Source organism: Megascapheus bottae, chromosome 6 (genome assembly GCF_031878675.1).
Source record: "Megascapheus bottae isolate mThoBot1 chromosome 6, mThoBot2.hap1, whole genome shotgun sequence".
NCBI lineage: Eukaryota > Metazoa > Chordata > Mammalia > Rodentia > Geomyidae > Megascapheus > Megascapheus bottae.
The window spans coordinates 41,680,020-41,702,213 of record NC_143514.1 but is presented as its reverse complement, the minus strand read 5'-3'; the positions used below and the strand labels follow the sequence as shown (position 1 = coordinate 41,702,213).

Genomic DNA, 22,194 nt, shown 5'->3' with positions numbered 1-22,194 from the left:
CTCTAACATGGGGTATGTGTTTATGTATGTATGCTGATGTGTGTATTTATATGTGTGCTTTGTGTATGTGTGTATAATATGTGAACTTACCTGCCTGAGGGCATATATTGTTCACTCAAAATTCTTTCCTGTCTATTCCCAGACATGCAAATGCAATCATTACTAGAGAAATATGCCATGATTAATATGGTCTCCAGAGATGCCTGGATTAGAAAGCTCTCTGTGGTGGTGGATACAGTAGGAGATCAAAGCTTCAGTGTTACTTTCTACCTTTTAGACCCAAGTCATCATCCCTACCTCCATCGAGGAAGCCCCCCCCAGCATAGATACAAAGTAGCAAGTGGTCTTCTCTCATCACTGCCAGTGCTAGAACAGTAGCCAAAGCAGAAGCATGAATAAAGCAAGACTAATTTGGGAAATTCCAGGGTTTGACTTACTAGCTTAACCTTAATCATGATGTCTGTCCCTCTGATCTTCCACTGTAGAGATGTGGGGGATAAGAGCCAAGTGTCCCACACCTGCAATCCTAGCTTCTTAGAGAGCTGAGATCATAGGATCCCAGGTTGAAAGCCAGCTAGGACAGTTAAATCTAAGAAACTTACTCAAATTAACCACCAAAAAGCCAGAAGTGGAACTGTGGCTCAACCTTGAGCAAAAAAGCTAAGGAACAGAGCCTAAGCCCTTAGTTCAAGCCCCAGGACTAGCACTGAGAGTCAGAGAGAGACAGAGATGTCACTTTGAAAAGCACCTGGTACATATAATAAGGGTAGCAAACTTGACTTTGTGATTAAATATATATATGTATAAATTAAATTAAATATATATATGTACACAAACACACAGACACACACACAGACACACAGACACACACACACACACACACACACACACACACACTAGTCAGTTTTTCTCCTTTACATACCCTCCGTGTAAGCTCCCTGGGGCTCTTTTGCTCAAGACTAGTGCTCTATCACTTTGAGTCACAGTTCCACTTCCGATTTTTGGAAAATGAGTCTCACAGACTCTTCTGCTCAGCCTTCTGAATAGCTAGAATTAGGTATGAGCCCAAGCACCTGGCTTCAAATAATTATTATTTTTATTTTACTCAATAACTCCAATTCCCTGTGAGAATCCACCTAGAGTGCTCCTTCATAATGTATTCAGACTGAGTCTGTTTATGTGAAAAGAAAGTAAAAACATTATTTATTACTACTATATCTTAGTGGAAGTGAAGGTTCTTGAAGGTGTATGTAAGTAAACATTATTTTCACTTACATGTACTTGGGAACTGTTACTTTAGGTGCTCTATTTTATGGAACTTTTGTGATCTTTCATCATTCTGTTCATACTTCCATTGTCACATTTAAAACATATTGCAATCATTTTTCCCTCCATTTCTTCACAAGCTCCTTAAGGTAAGGAATATATTGTGATTAATTTTTTTCATTTTCACTAATGAGGGTAGTGCTTGGCACTTAGTGGCATTTGTTTATTGACTTGATGAGGATTTAGATACATGCTAATTCTCTTAATAGATGCATGCTAATTCTCTTGCAAAGTAAATAATCATCTCTAAATTTTCTGTTCATCTGAATTTTCACACACTACAGTTTCCTGACAATGGTTGATCTTGCTGGTGAGAGGATGTCATCATGTAACCCCGCTAATTACCATCTTATAATCCTTATGTTTGTTTTACCAGTTGAATAATTTATTAATGATCATGCATGTTTTAAAGTTTTGGGCTTTAATGGTCTGACTTGAACCTATAAAAACAAAAGCATACCTCATGCCCTTCTCTATATATTATATTCTTTGGCAAGCAATGGTAAAGTGAGTGTATAAGATTTCAAAAATACACTTCAAAGTGTTAGTATTCGTGATTATTAGGTTCATGTGAAAGCATTTAAGAAGAATTCTGAGGTTTCAAAAAAGTGTCAAGTTATACAGCACTTCCGTGCGAGAGGGAATTGTAGACATTATCCAGAATATTCATTTACTTCCACACATGAGAAGTGTTCATATTGCACGGATCATCAGCAATTGATGTGACACTGGCTTCAGGCACTCTTATTCTCAGGCCATCAGCTTTGGGGACACTAGATCCAGGATTCTTCAACCACATTTTCTCTGAAAAATGAAGAACTGGTCCCATAAATCTACACCAGCCAAAACAAGGGCAGCTTGTCTAGTATACCATGTTGTGGTATGTGACGTGGGCTGACAGCCAATGGAAGGAGAGTCCTGTGGTCCATATTAAAGATCTTGGATGTATACAGTCCGTTCACAGGGTGTTTAACTTTTAAGGTGTTAGAGAAATAAAGGTCTGCTAATTAAGAGAGGAAACTTATCAGAGCATCCCACACACATGCAAAATGTTCATAATGTCTCCCCTCAATTTTTAAACGTTTGAACTCTAAACTTTTAAACTTCAATAAATTATATAGAGGATTTGAGAGAAACTATAATAAGCAATGGATTCTTTTTTATCATACATTTGTGTATATTGAGGTTACTTTAAACTATGCAATATAATATTGTGGATGTTATTTTAACAAGTATAAATTCTTTCTCTTTTCCTTGTCTGTACCCAGATTCAAAGGGTTCCAAGGAAAAAAATAAAATGGAAATTCTGTACATTCTGGTGCCAAGTGTAGCCATTCCCTTGGCCATTGCTTTTCTCTTCTTCTTCATCTGTGTCTGCCGCAATAACCAGAAGTCATCGTCACCACCAGTCCAGAGGCAACCGAAACACGTCAGAGGCCAAAACGTAGAGATGTCGATGCTGAATGCATATAAACCCAAGGTAAGCGAGAGATTCCAAGCTTCAACAACTCCAAAACTTCAGATTAAAGTGAAACATCTTAACCCTTCCAAACTTAGAAATCAAATTATATCAAATCATATTTCATATACACTAGATTTTGTTTTCAACAAATGCAAAGACTAACCAGCCACCTAGCTCAACCTTTGCCTGACTCAGCTTAAACATGTTCTCATAGTGTATCCTGTCCAGTGGGGCTGGGGAGAGGAGGGGGACAGAGGAGGGAAGTAGACCATATCCTTGCCATAGAGTTGTTGGCCTAGAAGGTATTAGTAGATCATCTCAGTCAGGAGGTATCAGAATGTAAAGTTTTTCTTTTGCTTTTTAATTTAAAAATAGGTAGCATAAGCCAGGGGCTAACTACTCAAGAGACTGAGATCTGAGGATCCTGGTTTGAAGCCAACCTGGACAGGAAAGTCTGTGAGACTGTTATCTCCAGTTAATTATCAAAAAGTCAGAAGTGGAGCTGTGACTTAGGTGGTAGAGCACTAATTTTCAGCAAAAAATAAAAAGTCCAGGAACAGTGTCTGGGCCCAAAATTCAAGCCCTGGGGAAGAATTGGTGAAATATTATGGCTTTTCTTTCTTTCCTTTTTTTTTACTGCAATAAAAAAAAATAACCCTTGGTTGGATACATCCACTCATGGTTATAATCCCAGCTACTTGGGAGACAAAAATATGGAAGCTTACAATTCAAGGCTATCCCAAGAGAAGTTATCAAGATCCCATATCAACCAATAGTTGGTTGTACGGTTGTCTGCTTGTCATCTCATCTACACACGAAGTGGAAATAGAAGGTTCCCTGTCTTTGTCGACTCAGCTTAAACACAACACATTAACCCCAAAATAACTAAAGTTAAAAGAAAAAAAGAAAGGATAGGACCTGGCTCAAGGTTCAAGTGGTGGTCTATCTTGTGAGCATAAGGCCCTGCATTCAGCTCCAATACCATTTAAGAAAAATGTCTGTTTTAGGCTTGACTTCAATCCCTTTTTCAGCATAGTTTAAGAAAAAAGCTGTTCTAGCAGTCTTTGAATGCTATTTTATGATAGGCCATACCCACCCCCACCAAATCAACCTGCCTCCTTTTGCTTTTCCTCCACATCTTTCAACATTTGGGTGCTTGAAGTCCTGGCAAGGACCCCAGGGTCACGGCCTTACTTTGAATACAGCTCTCCCTACTGCATCTTGGAAGTGAAGCCTGACAAGGGCTCTCTCTCAGGAAAGCCAGCTGCTGGGTCCCAGGTGGCTCCACAGAGAGATTCATTTCAGTCATTTGGGGTTCTTGCTTCCAAAAGCTTGTTCCAATGTAAGAAGACTACATTTATTCAACAAATATCTATCTTCTCCATGGGTTAGTCACCAGATTATTCTTTTGTCCTTCACAGTAAGACTTTAGAGAAAATAAAATGTCTTCACACTGAAATGAACTACTCTTCTTTCCTGATAAGCGAATACAATAATAGGGAGTATTGAAATTCATTTTATTTCAGTTTTCTGTTTAGATTTTTTTAAGTATTTCAGATATCTTGAAAAATATTTTTGCTGTTACAAAGTCCTATTTTTTGGTTTGGGGGTTTATTAAATGTTAAAAAAAATGGATATTCTGTCTCAAGGGAAATAAATATTTTCTTGCTAAATGTGATTTGAAAAAAGACAACATAAAACCAAAAAATCCTAACAGCTTGAAAATATTAGAATTCATTCAGTAGATTAAGGGATAAAGTGAAGTTTCCATTTTTTTAAATCTTAGGTCTGCATCACTAATTTGCGTATAGCATTTAATGTATTATCATTCTCAGACCTTATATTTATATTATACTATTATATTATAACATGTAATGTGTTGTTTATATTACAAAGGAGAAGAAAAGAGAAATAATATTACTGCACATTTACAAGATAACACTTTGTTGGCCTTAAAGGTACCTTTACATAGCCCATGACTTTAAGCTTTTAGTACAATAGTCATTGCTTGGGAGATTCTTTCCATTGTTTTTACTAGTAAATGTTGGGATGCCTGAGCGGAAGAAAGAACAGAGGAGGATAGGCCCTGAAACCATGCCATGCTGAAGCTAATGTCCTAGAAAGTCATTTCCAGTGTGGAAATTTCCAGTGTGGAAATGACTCCATTTTTTTCTTTTTTTTTTTTTTTTTTTTTTGGCTTGTCCTGGGTTTGAACTCTGGGACCTGGGCACTGTCCCCAGACTTCTTTTCCTCAGTGCTAGCACTCTACCACTTGAGCCACAGCTCCACTTCCAGCTTTTTCTCTTCATTTATTAAAGGTAAGTCTCATGAACTTTCCTGCCCAGGCTGGCTTCGAACTGCAATCCTCAGATCTCAGCCTTCTGAGTATCAGGGATTTACAGGCATGAGCCACTGGAACCCGGTCTTAATTTTATTTTTTAAATTTTATTTTTATCTTTAAGTAGTTGCACAAAGGAGTTGCCATTGAACCAAGTAGTATATTGAATGCAATGATCATCTGATCAGTGTGACCCTTTTCATCATTCTCTGCCAACCCTCCCAACCTCACACCTTCCTTTGATCTGAATTTTTGCAGAATATCCATTGAATTTTATAACTGCATTTCCCCCATTACTTCCATATTTAGTGCAGACCTGTTTTATAACATGAAATCCAACAGGCATCCCAAGGAAGACCTGAGAGCATGCATAGAGAAAGCCATGTTCATTGACTGATGCAAATTACCAAGTATAAAACAGGAGTGTTTGCGACTTATTTTCTCATTTAATCTTTATAGCTATGAAGTAAGATTGATATTATCACTGTTGTACAAGCAGGGTAACTGAGACATCCAACAGATTAAGTTTATCTTGTTGAAGATCAAAGAACTAAGAACTGGTAGCCATCAAATATAAATATAAGATTTTTCACCTCTAAATAAGGCAATGTTTTCACAAAATAACTCACATAGAAAAGCAGAAAAGGGGTCAGGTTAAAAAAAAAAAAACAATGGAGTATGATTCTTTTGCCCAGCCTGCACAGCACAGTTATCCTTATAGCTTCTGATAAAAACCTTTCCCAGGCCTGGATGACAGTCACAAGCCTGAAGGATGCAGCTCTAGCTTTGCCAGGAACTTGTAAAACTTGACCAGAGTAATAGCAGTTCCCTATTATCCCAGACCAAAGAGACAAATGTAAAATATCCTGGCCTGAGACGTAAGGAAACAGATGTCGTTGTCATAGTTTCTGGCTTATTTCTGGGGTGTGTCTCACAGAGCCTCCCAGTGGGAAGATTTCTCTTTCTAGGACATAAAGAATGAACTTAACCTCAGTTGAAACTCACCAGCCCTTCTGAACCCAGCCTGGAAAAGTGGGAATAGCTCAAGTATTTGGCTCAGTTGGTAGGCAGGGAGGAGAAGTGGGGAGGAGGGGTGAAAAGGAAACAATAAAAACAAATGCTATCTCCCCCCCCCACCTCTCTCTCTCCCTCTCTCTCTCTCTCTCTCTCTCTCTCTCTCTCTCTCTCTCTCTCTCTCTCTCTCTCTCTCTCTCTCTCTCTCTTTCTCCTTAAGAGATTTGGCTCTGATCAAATTTGAGTTATTCCGTTGTTTGTTTTGGTTCTTACTGAGTGCCTTTCCTGGAAACAGCACAAAGGACTTTGTAGACCTTAAAGAAAATTCCTAAATGTAAACAGTCAATCTCTAAAACTGCTTTGAAAGGTTACTGCCACATAAATATTACATGTACCTATAAAATCTAAAAGGAAGGGACGCACAGAAGAAAGAAAGGGAAAAGCCCTGAAAACAAACATTCTCCAGAATGAAAGCAAAAGGATGTTTGGAAGTAAAAGGAATGAAGGATGGAAGCTAGCCTTTCCTTGCCTTATTCTAACTTTTCCTTGGCCTCTTCTAAAATCAGAGACACTAGGGTTCTTATTTATCCGAATGAATGTGTCCTTCAGGGTTGAAACTATCTGTTTCCATCTTTCTTCACTTGCTGAGCCACTCACATTCCCCTGAGTGTTTGGATTAAGAAGAAGCTCCTATGAGAGATTAGAAACTGATACCCTTCTTAGAGGACAATAGGCAAACGGCTGCAGACAAATTGACTGCCGAGGCCTGCCTTGGGCCCCCAGAGAGGTAGTATATGTATAGTGCACTTGCAAAAAAAAGAAAAAAAGGTTTTTGATGAGACCCCAGTAGACCCCAGTGAGGAAGCCAGGGGACCAGAGAAGCAGTTTAGCATAGATCCATGGACAGACAGGAGATAGGGCCATTCTCCCTGGACATGGTGATTCTGAGAAGCCATCTAACTTTTCACCATTCAATTCTCAGCTGTTCAGAGAAAGAAGTAGACTGTGACTATATCCATGTCATAAACTGTTGTATGTTTCCCTTTTATTGTTGTCCAGCAAAAAAAACAAAAAAAAACAAAAAAAAACCAAGCTATTTAATGCTCTAATGAGTATTCCAGGGATGCTGGAATTGAGGGAGCATTTTCTACATCCCATTAAGAACTTTTAGCATTTCAGTAGTGTTGTTGATACCATGAAAATGAACCTTTTCAAAGGAGCCTGGAATCTTAATTTCTCCTCCCTCGGATTCTCTTCCTTTGCTTCTCTTTCCCTACCTCTACCTTGTTAAATCTTGACCTTGCAAAACTAGGCATTCTTACATGTGTTTGAGTAAGAGAGAAGGGGTCTAGTATCTGCCCCTTAAGAAGGGTGGAGGAGGAAGAATCTCCTCTCCAAAGCATGGGGTGATCCCCAATAAGCCTCTCACCTCCCCCTCTACCTGAGTATAAGGTACCCAGAGAAACTATGGGAATCAAGAGTTAAAGTATGGTGACAGCAAAGCAGGCCTGGGGTGATAGACTCTAGCCAGACTTGACCCAGCCCCATGGTTCTAACCCCTGTAGTTCCTTCCTGATATAAGCAGATCAGGATGTTTGGCTGGGGAGAGCAGGATTGATTAGCTCTTTGTATTTTATTTCTCATTTCTCTCACATCTTGCCAATTTCTTTGTTTCTTCCTTTCTGGGTAATTCATTTTTCTTTTCTAGCCAATCATTGCTGGATGTATTGAAACCTGTTCATATTCTTAGGACTGATTCCTTTTTGCCAAAAAAGGAATCTTTAAGATGGAAGCTCTGTGATAAAGCAAGGTGTTGGTGTCCCACTGCCTGAAATCCTAGCTACACAAAAGGCTGAGAGCTGAAGACAGCTCAAACCCAGCCTGGACTCTTCTGTCTAATTAACCACTAAAAAGTCAAAAAGTAAGCTTTGGCTCAAATGGTAGAGCACTAGCTTTGAGCCCAAAAGAAGCACTGCAGCCCTGAGTCCAAGACCAAAACTGGCATAAATAAATAAAGAAACAAACCTGCTGCTGTCTGGCTACACATTTTGAATACCTTTCCTTACCCAATGTAACCAAAGTTTCATTGCTAACGTTGTCAATTACTTCTTTACTTCTTAAAACTGTTGTGTCTCAAAGATTAAAAGTTCATTATTGTATTGACATAGGCCTTTTGGGACTCACAGATGATATCATTTAATCCAGTGACCGTTTCCAGGTCTTCATTCTCTTTCATTTCTCTGGAGTATTTGGTATTCTCCCTCATCTTGAAACACTATTTCCCTTGGCTTTGGTCCTATCATTCACATTTCCTTCCCTACATCTTTTAATTCCCTACATGGGAAACATCCTCTCTTGCTGGTTTCATCTTCTGGCATCCATGTAGCGTCCCACTTTGAATATTAATAACTCCCCAACTTGGAAAAAACAGATTCAAATGACAAACTTCATTGCAGCACTCCAGTGTTTGGGCCCAACTTACCTTTCCAGCCACATTTTTCTCGTAGTCTATTTCTAAGTTTGATCATCTTCAAAGAACTGGGATTTAGAGGTAGAAAGATAGGATTACAAATCTTGGCTCCATTGTCTACTGGCATAAGATCTTAAGCAAATAGCTTTCTTAACTTATCCAAACCTTTATTTTCTCACCTGTGAAGATAGGATAAAAATAATACTTAAGAGGGATATTTTTGACACTTTTGAGATAGTATATATGACACCTAACCCTTATTCAATAAATAGAAATTATTCTTATTTTTGTTCTGGCAATGATTGCACATCTTTTAATAAAGCCAAATACTGGGAGTAGGACAATATGGGTTGAAAAAGAAGCCATAGGATCCACCAGCTCATGGAATTAACAAGTGGAAACAGAGGCAAGACAATCTTCGCCAATCTTTGCTTGAGTGCCCCTAACCCACAGCTACTCATACTCTAGAGAGGTTGATGGCTGAGACAGGTACAGAGTCTGAGCTTACACCCTGTCTATGCGGAAAAAAAAATCTTATAAATGGGAATTATAAATGAACCAATGTGCTTTACCATTATGATAATGCTTCCTTAGCTCAAATGAATCTCTATGAAGTCACTACTAATCTAAGCCTGATTTTTTTTGGAGTAGGGAAAAATCCCCAAGGCTTGAAATTAAGATTTGCCCCATTCCATAGGTAGTCAAAAGCATGGCAAAACCTCAAACACGGGTCTGCCCAGGTCCAGAGCTCATTGCATCCTACCTGCTCACTGCTTTCATTTTCAGGTTGGCTAAAACAGAAGCCCAAGTTAGGAGGACATTATGGTCAATCAAAATCACTGGCATCTGTCCTGTCCCTTTCCAAGAAGAAAAGAGCCCCTCCCACAGATGTTATAAAGAAACTCCACCCCAGAATGAGCCCTGGTCACCATTAAACACTCCCAAAGAGAAATGTTTCGAAAACGAAATCATTTCCAGAGAAGTACAGCTGAACTCTGAGCAAATGTGGAGACATATGGGTCAAAGCTCCCCCGAGCATTCGATTGTGTAAGTCAGAAGAAGGCTATGGTCTTCGAACAGGTCCATAACCTCATGAAATAAAATGGCTGTGGCCACTAAAGCATTTAAAAGGAAGCCATCTCTGATTATGGGTAGAATCAATTGGATCACCAACTGAACACTGTTTACCTGAAGACCAGTGAAAGGCATAAGAAAATAACTTAGGTTTTCCAATTAAGCAGACGACAGTCAAGTTTACATAATAAGAAATCTCACATTCACATATTCTCATGTCCAAACCAGAGAAAGGGGCCATTGATTGGTAAGTTTGTTTACTCAGCCAGAAACTAACATATTGTTAACCTGAATCAGAACTGTCTCAGAAACTGGAACATTCTGTAACCTTGGACATTCCTCTAGAACCCCAGTGCTCCTCATGCTTTTAAATTGAAACTTTGTACTCTTCCCAGAAAAGTGCTCTAACAGTGGGATCACATAAACACACACACACACACACACACACACACACACACACACACACACACATATTTAAATCTCTTCATCACCATTTAATAGTTATGTTTTTAAGGCAACTTTTACTTAGCTAATAAATGCCTTCAAATTTTGATCCTTAAAAAGGAGAACTTGTATGTCTCTCCAAGGATTGTTGAGAGGAGCAAATCTGTGAGCCAGGACAGACAGAGGAGCATAGCATAGTCGTTGGCAAGACAGGGTTAGGGGTCAGAATTGAGCATCTGTCAGCTTGGAACCACTTAACTACCTTGTCCCTGAGGATCTCTATTTAGGGGCTAGTCATAGTTACATGGGGTTACCCCATATCATTGGGTTATTGTGAGGATGGTAGGGATTAGGTACAGAATTTGTAGCTTAACATATTAGCATTATATAAATATTCATACATATATCCACCTAATCATAACCATTATGATCTTAGTGTTTTCTGCATGGCAAGTATTCAATATATGGCAGTTATTAGTAGGTTCATGTTAGAAACATCTGGGCAAGTCTGTGTCTTTTCTTTATGGCTCTTCACATACTACTAGGCATGTATTCTCTTCAGTAGATGGCAATTACAGGACTAGTGGCCACCTGATGCAATCTTCTACTACAGTGTATCTGGATCTCCCTGAAAATTGTTGGTGTGGCTTAAGCAATAAGAGTTCTATTTCAGAACTTTGAGTCTCATTAATACCATGCAGAAAATAAATTCCACCAGCCAATGATCCTTGCACTTTCCTTCAACTTGGCATTTCCAGTGCACCTCTTTAGGCAGAGCCTTACTTGTATGCACAGCCATGCTCTTTAGACTGTAGTCCTAATCCAGAAAGACAGCTCCATTTATATCAGAAGTTTTCAAAGTGCAGACTGCAGGCCAGGAGCTTCCCACTTACCTGAGGGCTGTCAGAGATGGAGAATCTCAGACCTACAGGGTCAGAAACTGGGGGTGAGGACTGGCAGTTTTCCACATCTGCTCCATAGACACTCTGTTGGTCAGCACTTGAGATCCAGAGAAAAGCCAGTCTCCAATGAATACAGATTTCCAAGGAAAGGGTGCTTCTGAAGATGCGCCAGCACCTGGTCATTCCCTCTTTCCACATCATACTATCAAAAATACTCTGCTCATTTCAGCAGGGTCATGTGCCCACTCACCATTCATCTGATAAGTGAGGACAGATGCCAAAACATAGAACTGGCTCTTCCTCTGCAGGTAGTTGTGTCCTGCTAGAATTTCCTTCAAAAAATGCACAGATGGGGTTGGGAATTTAGCCTAGTGGTAGAGTGCTTGCATAGCATACATGAAGACCTGGGTTCGAATTCTTGGTACCACATACATAGAAGAAAGCTGGAAGTGGTGCTGTGGCTCAAGTGGTAGAGCTTCTAGCCTTGAGAAAGCCCAAGAACGGTGCTCAGGCCCTGAGCTCAAGCCAATAAAAAAAAAAAGAAAAGAAAAACACAGATTTATTTTGCTTAAAAAAAAATAGTCACAGTCAGCATGGTCACCAGAGCATGGAAAATGACCTGACCTTGAGTGACAGGACCTGCCGGGAGAGGTTTAGGGGGACCCTGCGAGCATGAACATCTGTCCTTTTTCAGCACTTGCTGTTAGAGTGCCTTCCTATGTCAGAGGACAAACCTGGGCTCCATTTCTCCACCTGAATGTAACTCTGCTTTTTATCTGTTCATTTACTTCAAGCTGAACTCGAAAGCTGAGCAGTCTTTCCCATCCAAAGGTAGAGGTGAAAAGTGTCTAAGAAGTAAGTCTTCATGGTGTATACAAATGTTGGTGGCAGTCACAAAATACTCACCTCATTTCTTAGGGTAATTACCACATACATAAAGTGAGCAGAAAAGAGCAAGTCAGGAGTCATCTGCTGTAATGGAAGCTCATTTCAAATGTGTCATTACCCAAGGTGTAACTTCGCTAAGATAGAAAGATAAAGTCATCAGGTTGACCCTTCACATCCACCTATAGCCACTTCCTACTTAACACTTTTTCAAATGCTACTCATGGTTCATTGATACCATATCTAAAGTTAAGCATGAGAAAAGCGTCATCACCACTGTTTAGTGCTCATAACCTAGGTGGAAGCCCACCAACACCGTCCTGGCTTCTCTCTCTGCAGTTAATTCACTTACCCTTCACCACACAAGGCTCCCTTGTACCTAAGGGACACATTTGAAATGTTTTCCTTGACTCTCCTTCCTCGCAGAAGGAGAACATTTCATACTGAAATGCAAGCTTGGTATTAGAGGATCCTGATTGTAATCCTAGCTACTCAGGAGGCTCAGATCTGAGGATCACGGTTCAGAGCCAGCCTAGGCCGAAAAATCCATGATACTCTTATCTCTAAATAGCCAACAAAAGCTAGAAGTTTAGGTGCAGCTGACATGGTAAAGCACCAGCCTGGAGTAGAAAAAGACAAGGAAGGGCACAAGGTCCCTGAGCTCAAGCCCCAGTATCAGCACACACAGGAAAAATGAACAAATTAATTAAATTAAAAATCAAATAAACACAGTGCAATTGCCTTGTAAGAGAAGAGGCACCATCAAATCTCTGACCAATGTATCAACTTCTAACATCAACTTTTGTGCCCCTCCCCATCAAAAATCATATCGTTTTTATAAACTGTAGTGCGGCAGATGTGTGTTTACTTTGAGAAGTAAAAATGTTAACATTTAAACTGAAAGCCTGTTTCAGCTTTAAGGTACTTAATTGCCTTACAGCATATAATAAACGGAGCCCATCTTGTCATTCAACTAATGGAAGCAGTGATAAAGAGATAGGAGCCTGGGACCCTATTCATCCCACTGTGCCTTTGTACTTGGTTTATGTTGGCAATGTGCCTTGTGTGTATTTTACACTTCTTTACATTTTGTACATCCCTGTATGACAAATACTTGTCAAACAAAAACTAAACAGATTTATAACCCCTTAACTTGAAATGAGCCAAAATTGAACTGCCAAAACTTTATGACTTCATTCTCTTTCATACTTTTCCACTGCATTGGTTCAAACAGACAAACCCCACTCAAGGTCAAGCAGAGGTCATTTCACTTTCATTACTAAAATATAATTTACAATATGCCAGACCTAAACAAGTTTAGCCTAAAGGGTTTGTATAATGTAAACCATCTGTTCCTCAACAATACAGCTAATTTCCTGCCACACGGTACAGTCTACTGACTGCTTCTTTAAGAGGTTTTATGATTTTTTAACTAGTTCAGGATTTATGTAAAATTTGAAAATGAATCTGTAGTTAAGACTCATTTGTCCCAAGTAGCTTGAACATTTTTAAAATGCAAATTACAGAGTCCGTGGCTTCTCTGAAGCCAAGCCCTGAGCAAGCTTTTCCCCTCCCTTATCATGTTTCTGTCCCTGCTGCTGCACAGGTGTTCAAAAGAAAATGGTGCAGTTCTGACATTTTCGTTGCTTTTTGTACATCTTCTCAAAGGCCCTGCCAAATTTGGTTTTGAGTGACTCTAGAAAACTTTACCTTCTTTTATAGGTTGGAGAAGACCTGGGGATCTACGCTACCTAGCCTATGGGTGTTACTGAGATACAGTAAGACATACTTTGTGTCTGTGAACAGGGAGGGCAGATAAAGCATTATAATTCCATGGCATGTCCATGCCCTGGGGGCTGACCTCTTCACTGTGTCAGGCCCCAGCTTGGCCACCTGAGCTTGCTGGCCAGCATCCTTCTCTGGTTTCAAATAGAATGGTGCAGCCCAGACCACCAGACCGTACAGATACATATGACGCTCTTTGGGCTCTCTCAAAAATTCTCCATTTTAGCCTCTTTCTCCATCTGTAAAATGAAAAAAGAAAACTAATTTGCTTACCTCAGTGAAGGGGAATGCAGCCAACTCCAAAGACCCTGGACCATGTGTCAGACTGGTGCCAAGGTTCTGTCCACCCCTTCTCTGCTTCCCATTCCCAGAAGGTTGGCCTGGTTGTCTCTGTTCCATCTGCTACATTCAGTATTCCATGTGAGTCTTTCTGCCTCCATCCAAATCTCAGAGGAGAGTCCCGAGGGTACTCAACTTGTCACCGACCTCAAGGCTCCAAAACAAATTCTTTATCATGTCCTAGGAATTTAAAGAGGAAAAAAAAAAAAAAGGAAGAAGGAAGGAGGAAAGGAGAGTAGGGAGGGAAGGAAGGAAGGAAGGAAAGAAGGAAGGAAGGAAGGAAGGAAGGCAAAACAAAAAGATTAACAAGAAGAAATGTAATCATACTCCTTAAAAACAGAGGGAATTGGAAGGGTAACATTGATTAAGATAGTACTCATAATGTGACTTTTTGAACTGGCCAAAATAAAATTTAAAAGAATAGGTAATTATATGGGACTCCCTAAAACTACTTAAGGCTGTAAATGTATCTAAATCATCTGTGTTTGCTTCACTTCCTGAATGGCTTCCCTTTTAAGGATAATTTAGAATGATTTAAAGAGCACTTATTAGGTGGAAATTACTCTGATACATTGCTATATTTCGTCCTACTGCAACTGCCCAAACTCAGTATTGTTTCATAGATTTAGAGAAATTAAAAACTCACTCAAGGCCAGTTGTCCTCTTCTACAAGATTGTTAAATGAGTTAATATTTGTGACGTGTTTAGAGCAGTGAACAGCACAGGTGTTAAGTTAGTATATGCCACTATTATTAAGTAGAAAAGAGCAATTCTAAGATGCCAATTCAGATTTGTATGGCTCCAAAGCTCACTTGGTTTGAATTATACCATCTATGGCTTCATTTCAAACAGTGGAAGAGGAGATATTGGCTTTCTAACTCATTTTATCAATCAAATATCTGGTGGTGTACTTCCTAATTCCAATTTGCCCAACCAAAGTCTCCTAACCTTTTCTATCATCAAAAGCTTGGCCATTCTACAATGCTGTTCAAGAGATCATCACCTCCACTGGATTCATGTACAGCAGTGGCAGACGTTATTATTATTGAAATCCATAATCTGAACACCATGCAGATAAAATTCACCTTAGGTTACTCTTGTCAGCAAAAGTAAAATCATCCAAGTGCTACCAGAAAAAAAAGCACCAGTTCAACTGGTTGCCTTTCTTATATCCCAAACCCACAAGAATCCAGACCCTACAAGCTGGGGCTATAGCTCAGTAGTAAAGTTTGCTTAGCATGATTGTTACTATGGGTTCAATTCTGAGCACCAATATTAATATTAATTATAATTATAATGTGGACCCTGTAAACCAAAGAAAATAATGGATAGACCTGTAGTTTTATATAGTCAGATGGAAAGATTGATCTTGTATTTTTTAATTTAATTATTTGGATTTTAAAATTAACCTGGTACAAATATTGTAAAATATAAAAAGGCAGCCAGGTTCTAGTAACTCTCTCCTGTAATCCTAGCTACTTCAGAAGCAGAGATCTGAGATCTTGGTTCAAAGCCAACCCTGGCAGCAAAGTCTGTGAGTCTTTCATCTCCAATTAAACATCAAAAAGCCAGAAGTGGAGCTGCAGCTTTAGTAGTAAAGTTCTGGTGGCAAAGCTCTAGTCTTGAATGAAAAAGTTAAGAGTCAATGCCCAGTTAAGGCCAGGTTTTAAGTTCAAGCCCCAATACTGACATTACTAAGAAAACAAAGTATAAGAAAAAACAGCAAAATGTGAAAACTCTACCTCTGTTTTCTTCTAATTCCCACTCTCATACTTCCAATAGCCACTGTTGTCTCTCTAGCTGCCCTTTATAACCTTTTCCAGTTTACTTATCAATATGTAAAATATGGTCATATTCATTATTTTCTTCTATACACAGGTAGCAGAAGCACTGTTTTTTCTTTTTCATGTTAAACTGCAGAATAAGGTTTTGAAGATGTTTCTATATCCTCATTCATAAAGGCTTCTTTGTTCTTCATGGTAACTGTAGTTCATGCCGTTTGCTCATTCACTTATATATCCATTCTTGCCGGGAGGTGGAATCCAAGATGCTTTTGTAAGGGCAAGTACTCTACTACTGGCTTTGACCGACTGCTTTTGACACGGGGTTCCCCGCTCCTTCCCTCTCCCCAGGGGTTAAGATTCCAAATATCCACCATCACACTGGTCTCTGCACACCAAAAATTTTTGTTCTTTGCCTTTTGAGGTCTCCCCGACACACACCATAATGTTTTAATCAGTTTCCTCTATAGGAAGCATTTAGGTCATGCCAGGACTACATACAGTGAACAGGACAAAATGAATAGGCTTGGATCTATAGAAAAACATAAAGAAACAAATTGCCATTACTGTAGATGGAATAAATATTCCACACCTTAATAGAACCTTTTCGCTGTGTCCCTCTCCTTTCAGATGCCAGGATGTCTCCACTGCTTTAAGCTATACTTTTCCTTTTCTTTCCTACAGAGCAAAGCTAAGGAGCTGCCTCTTTCTGCTGTGCGGTTTATGGAAGAGCTGGGTGAATGCACCTTCGGAAAACTCTATAAGGGCCATCTCTACCTCCCAGGCATGGACCATGCTCAGCTGGTCGCGATCAAGACCCTGAAAGACTATAACAACCCCCAGCAATGGGCAGAATTTCAGCAGGAAGCCTCCCTGATGGCTGAACTGCACCACCCTAACATCGTCTGCCTTCTGGGGGCCGTCACGCAGGAACAACCCGTGTGTATGCTCTTCGAGTATATGAACCAGGGGGATCTCCACGAGTTCCTCATCATGCGATCCCCACATTCCGACGTCGGCTGTAGCAGCGATGAAGATGGGACGGTCAAGTCCAGCTTGGACCACGGTGATTTCCTGCACATCGCCATCCAGATCGCAGCCGGCATGGAATACTTGGCTAGCCATTTCTTCGTGCACAAGGACCTGGCGGCTCGCAATATATTAATAGGCGAGCAGCTCCACGTGAAGATCTCAGACCTCGGGCTCTCCAGAGAGATCTACTCCGCCGATTACTACCGGGTACAGAGCAAGTCTTTGCTTCCCATCCGCTGGATGCCGCCCGAGGCCATCATGTATGGCAAATTCTCCTCGGATTCCGACATCTGGTCCTTTGGGGTGGTCTTGTGGGAGATTTTCAGTTTTGGACTCCAGCCGTATTATGGATTCAGTAACCAGGAAGTGATCGAGATGGTGAGGAAGCGACAGCTCTTACCGTGCTCCGAAGACTGCCCGCCCCGAATGTACAGCCTCATGACCGAATGCTGGAATGAGATCCCTTCCAGGAGACCCCGGTTTAAAGATATCCACCTCCGCCTTCGGTCCTGGGAGGGTCTCTCCAGCCATACCAGCTCCACCACTCCTTCAGGGGGCAACGCCACCACACAGACAACCTCCCTCAGCGCCAGCCCAGTGAGCAACCTCAGCAACCCCAGATTTCCCAACTACATGTTCCCAAGCCAGGGTCTTCCAGCACAGGGCCAGATCGCTGGCTTCATCGGCCCCCCGATACCTCAGAACCAGCGCTTCATCCCCATCAATGGATACCCAATACCTCCTGGATACGCAGCTTTCCCAGCCGCCCACTACCAGCCACCAGGGCCTCCCAGGGTGATTCAGCATTGTCCTCCTCCCAAGAGTCGCTCACCAAGCAGTGCCAGTGGGTCGACCAGCACTGGGCATGTGACAAGCTTGCCCTCCTCAGGCTCCAATCAGGAAGCTAATATCCCGCTATTACCACATATGTCCATTCCAAATCACCCAGGTGGAATGGGCATCACTGTCTTTGGCAACAAATCTCAAAAACCCTACAAAGTAGACTCGAAGCAACCGTCATTGCTAGGAGACTCTAACATCCATGGGCACACTGAATCTATGATTTCTGCAGAACTGTAAAAGGTGCGGCTTGTACAAACGTGGTATACAGGACAGGTTGGAAAACCATAGGAAAGATTTATATGCAATCCTTTTCTTTTAAGTAAAGTAAGGTTCTCAGCAGACATGACAACAGTATCTTCTGTGAAGTTTAACTGTGCAAGCAGAACAGGACAAGAACAAGGGGTTTTTCCTCCATCCGAGTACATGGCATTGGGATAGGCACTAAAAAACTGAAAACCAGTGAAAAGGAAAAGAACCTTGTGATGAACCATCAAATCAAAAGGAGAAGTCCAGTGGTGCTTTGTGTATTTGCCTTTGGTCACCATGACTGTTTCTCTCTCCCAAAATGTATAGACCGTAGCATTTGTCTATCTGCTGTCTTTTCTCCAGGACAACTGTTCAGGAATTAATGTTGATTCCATTGGGATGCTACACATGTATGAATGGAAGTGATGTTCAGAGGCAAGGAAGATACTTTAGGCCAAATTTGAACTCATGGATGGAAATGAGCCATACATAGGACATATACCACAGCCTCGGAAGTCTCCATAGCAAGGCTTCTTTGGGAAGGTGTACAGTGTGCCTCTTGGTAAACCTCCTCTTCAGATCATGAAGGCCTTTTCCACATTTCTTTTTACACTATGTGTTTACACGAGCCCTTAAAAGAATGCGTGGCATAGGATCCTAAGAAAGCTAGAGGCAGATGTTAGAAATGATTGTTGATGGATGATGTACCTTGATGCTTTAGGAATGAGGTGCCAAAGGAAGCACAGCCAGGAAAATGGTCCCTTCAGCCTAGCCCGGCATCCATAAGAGAGGAACAAGGTTCCCATGGATGTAGCCTCCACAGGCGCTTCCTAGGGCCATTAACAGTGACAAATAGAGGTGTGGCTGCAAAGAGCATCACCCAGGCCTTGCAGTTTTGTCTCTCACTTGTCCAACAACACTTAATGTCAGTGGACTCTAGTCAAGTAGGAAACCCTGTGATGATACCAATAGTTAGTAAATTTGAACTCTGTTCTTTCTCCCCATTCTTCCCCTTCCTCTCTTCCTTCCTTCGTTTTATCTCCTCCTTCTTCTTCCTTCCTTCCTTCCCTCTTCTTTTTTTTTTTTTGCCTTGTACGCTGGAAATGTTCACAGATTATGTTCTAGTCCCAAGAATTATAGCAATTTATTCATAAAGCTAGTTGCAATCCAAAGACAGCACATTCGAATTGGCAAAACATTACAACATATCCAAAACCTAGTACTGAGTTTTCAGTGGTTATGGAGAACTGAATTCTTTAAGTTAGCAAACGAGTAACATGAGCCTTTCTGCTCTCCCTAGAGAGAGGTTTCAAATCCCTCTCTCTTGGCCTGTCCTGGCATTTACCCGCTAAACATCTTTACGACTTCAGAATACTTAAGGGTTTCCAGTTCTATATACAAGGGATTTTTTATATTTGATTTTTCTCTTGTTAAAAAAATAACTCCTTTTATTCTAAGAAGAGTGTCTCTGCATCTCATTTTATTTTAAAGCTATAAGTGGCTTATGGACTTACAGGACATCATGTAAATCCTGGAAATATTTCATGAGAAAAATGTAAGACAATTGGAAACACCTTGACATTTCTGTTTTTGAAAATACAATAAGCATAAGAAATAGGAGAAATCACCAAAATATGCTGCAAATATCCCAAACCCAAGTCTTCAAACAATAAGTGTGAATACGTCTAGGTACTGTGAACTCAAAGAATTGGCTGTGTTCAGATATACTGGGTAATTTAGTCATGTTTTTGTGGCATGGTTAAGCTGATTCAATTGGTACAGTTTTTAGCTTTAGTTAGAGGAGAATATTTGTAACCTTTTGTTGCTATGCAACTGTTTAATGACGCTTCAAACCACAATTTTGTATATCATATGACAATCATTTTTTCCAAGAATATTTATTATTTTAAGTAAACACAATTTCAGTGAATCTGAGTTTTTTGTAGGAATCCCTTAAAGGGAAATTAGCATTCCATGAGCCAGTAAAATACCTTCTCTGGAAAAAACATTAATACAGTTAAAAAATAAATTCAAATTCATTTTTATAAAGAACTGTAACATTTGTTTTAAACATTTTGTAATAACTAATCAATTTAGGTGAGCAAACTAAATTTCAAACCACTTGTAATTGTGTATTTTATAATATTACTGTGATATTACATAAAGCAGTCTCTTTTGTATTAAATAGTATTTTTTACAAACTGAGAAATATCTTTTGCTTTGTTGACAATGTTTTGTAAGATGACTTTATTTTCAGATTTCTCTTTGCACAAAACTATGTTTATGGTTTGTATCACAAAAATATATTTCTGCATTTTTAATCTGGTCTGTTTTCTTGTTTCCTTTGTCTTTAACTTGATCTAAATTTTCTTTGAATGTATGATGGCAATATTCACATAGCTCACCTTACCATCTCTTTCCTCATTTTCACTGCATGCATTTAATCACTGTATTACTTAATGTTTGATTTATTATGGGCATTTCAAATAGAAAAGCTTGGGCTTGTAATGACCAAGAGATGGTTTTTATATGCAGGGTAAATGCATTTGTATTTTACACACCAGAGATGATATTAAACACTGATTATTTTATGCTGCTGTTTATTAAAAATGTTTACTATAAACTATTATTTTCTGAATATTGCTCTCATGCAGGTACTTGAGAATTTTTTAATACTGTTTCTCATGTTGATTAGCATCTTATAGCGAGAGGAGTAAGAACTCCAGTTTGTTCTTGCTTCACTGAAATGATTTTTTAAAGTAGACTATTAAAATAGACTTGGGGTCTGGGCATGCACTCAGTGCTAGACTACTTGCCTACCATGCAGAACATCCTGGGTTTGATCCCCAGCACCACAAAGCTAAAATAAAAATAGTCTTAGATATTCTTTTTCTAGGGACCTTAGGTAGAAGGAAGAATTCCACTGATTTCATAACCATATATTATATCCACCTATATAAGTCAGTCAAGCTTTGAATGTTTAAAACCCCAAAATATATTGAATAATTACTTTACAATCAATAGAGTGTTAAAAAAAACAGAAATGAGAATTGAATTGTATTCCTCTCTGTCTTAATGTACCCATATGAGCTTAGACAGCCACTCCCATGTCTTAGGGCTCTAAAAAGGAGAAAAACGCTTAGATTCCAACCCTATTGATAAAAGAGACAGTCATTTTTAATTGTCACAGCTTATCTTTATGACTTTATTAGCTCAAAAGAAAAGATACTTCCATCTGGCAATTAATACACACTGTCAAGGAAAATGAGTATCATTATGAAAGTTCAAAGAACTTGTCCATTTCTGCTGTTTAATACAGAAGAGAACACAATAAAACCTTCAGGGTCTTATCCATCTGTTTTAGGTACAGCTCTTGTCACCACCTCACGATCAAACCCAATAAAGCAATCACTCCACATGGTAGTGAGATCTCTGTCAGGTTGTGTTTCTTCCTCTTGCTCGAATTCCTCAATCTGCCCTTCACTCTCATTTCCTTCTTATTCCTCTTTAGGCTCCTGATCCTCCCACTATCCCTAAAGCTTTCAACTCTGAGATTCTCTTCATTCCCTCAATACACCAACATCTGTAAGCTACTAGCATCACTGTCTCATATTGTCTACTGCTGGGCCCTGATACTGAATAAAGAGTTCGCATGAGTATTACCTGCACGGGTGATAACCAAGGATGATTACCTATCTCTATAGTTCTCAAACGGAGTTCCTGGAGCAAGGTCACAGCAGCACACCAGGAATTGGTTAGAAATGCAAATTATCAAGACCCCACCTCTATGTATTAAATCAGAAATTCTAGGCATGGGGCCCAGAACATTTCTGTTTTAAGAAGTCTTCCCGATGATTATGAAACCAAAGAGAAAGAACCAATGAAATTTAGATGGGGCGGGTGGGCATTACATCTTTAGTCATGTAATATACATATATAAGCATTTAACAGTATTTTGTGCTCTTCTCTTTAAAAACTGTACAATAAAAACTGTACTCTTTGTTTAATAATTTGTTATATTCCGAGCCAGGCTGGGTGTAGCTCAGTGGCAGTGTGCTAGTCTGATATTCTCAAAGTCCTTCTCCATCTGAAGAAAGGAAGAGAGGGAAGGACAGAGGAGGGAGAGAGGGAGAAAGGGAGGGAGGGAAAAAGAAAGGGAGAAAGGAGGAAGCCAGAGAGTACATCAAGAATATACCTCTTAAAAATTCCAATGTGATGTTAGTGTATAGGTGTGTCACTAAATATATCTGTGG

The 22,194-nt window shown here is 39.8% G+C and overlaps 1 protein-coding gene across 1 annotated transcript in view; it reads left to right on the top strand.

Annotated features, from left to right (window-relative positions):
* Ror1 (ROR family WNT receptor 1) overlaps window positions 1-20,336 on the top strand; it is a 41,816-nt gene extending 21,480 nt beyond the window's left edge. Inside the window, exons 6-7 of the mRNA XM_090333979.1 lie at window positions 2,595-2,806; window positions 16,505-20,336. Of these exons, the coding sequence (XP_090190105.1) occupies window positions 2,595-2,806; window positions 16,505-17,932 (1,640 nt within the window). The 3' untranslated portion in view covers window positions 17,933-20,336. The remainder of the gene's footprint in view (window positions 1-2,594; window positions 2,807-16,504) is intronic.
* The last annotated feature ends 1,858 nt before the right edge of the window (window positions 20,337-22,194 follow it).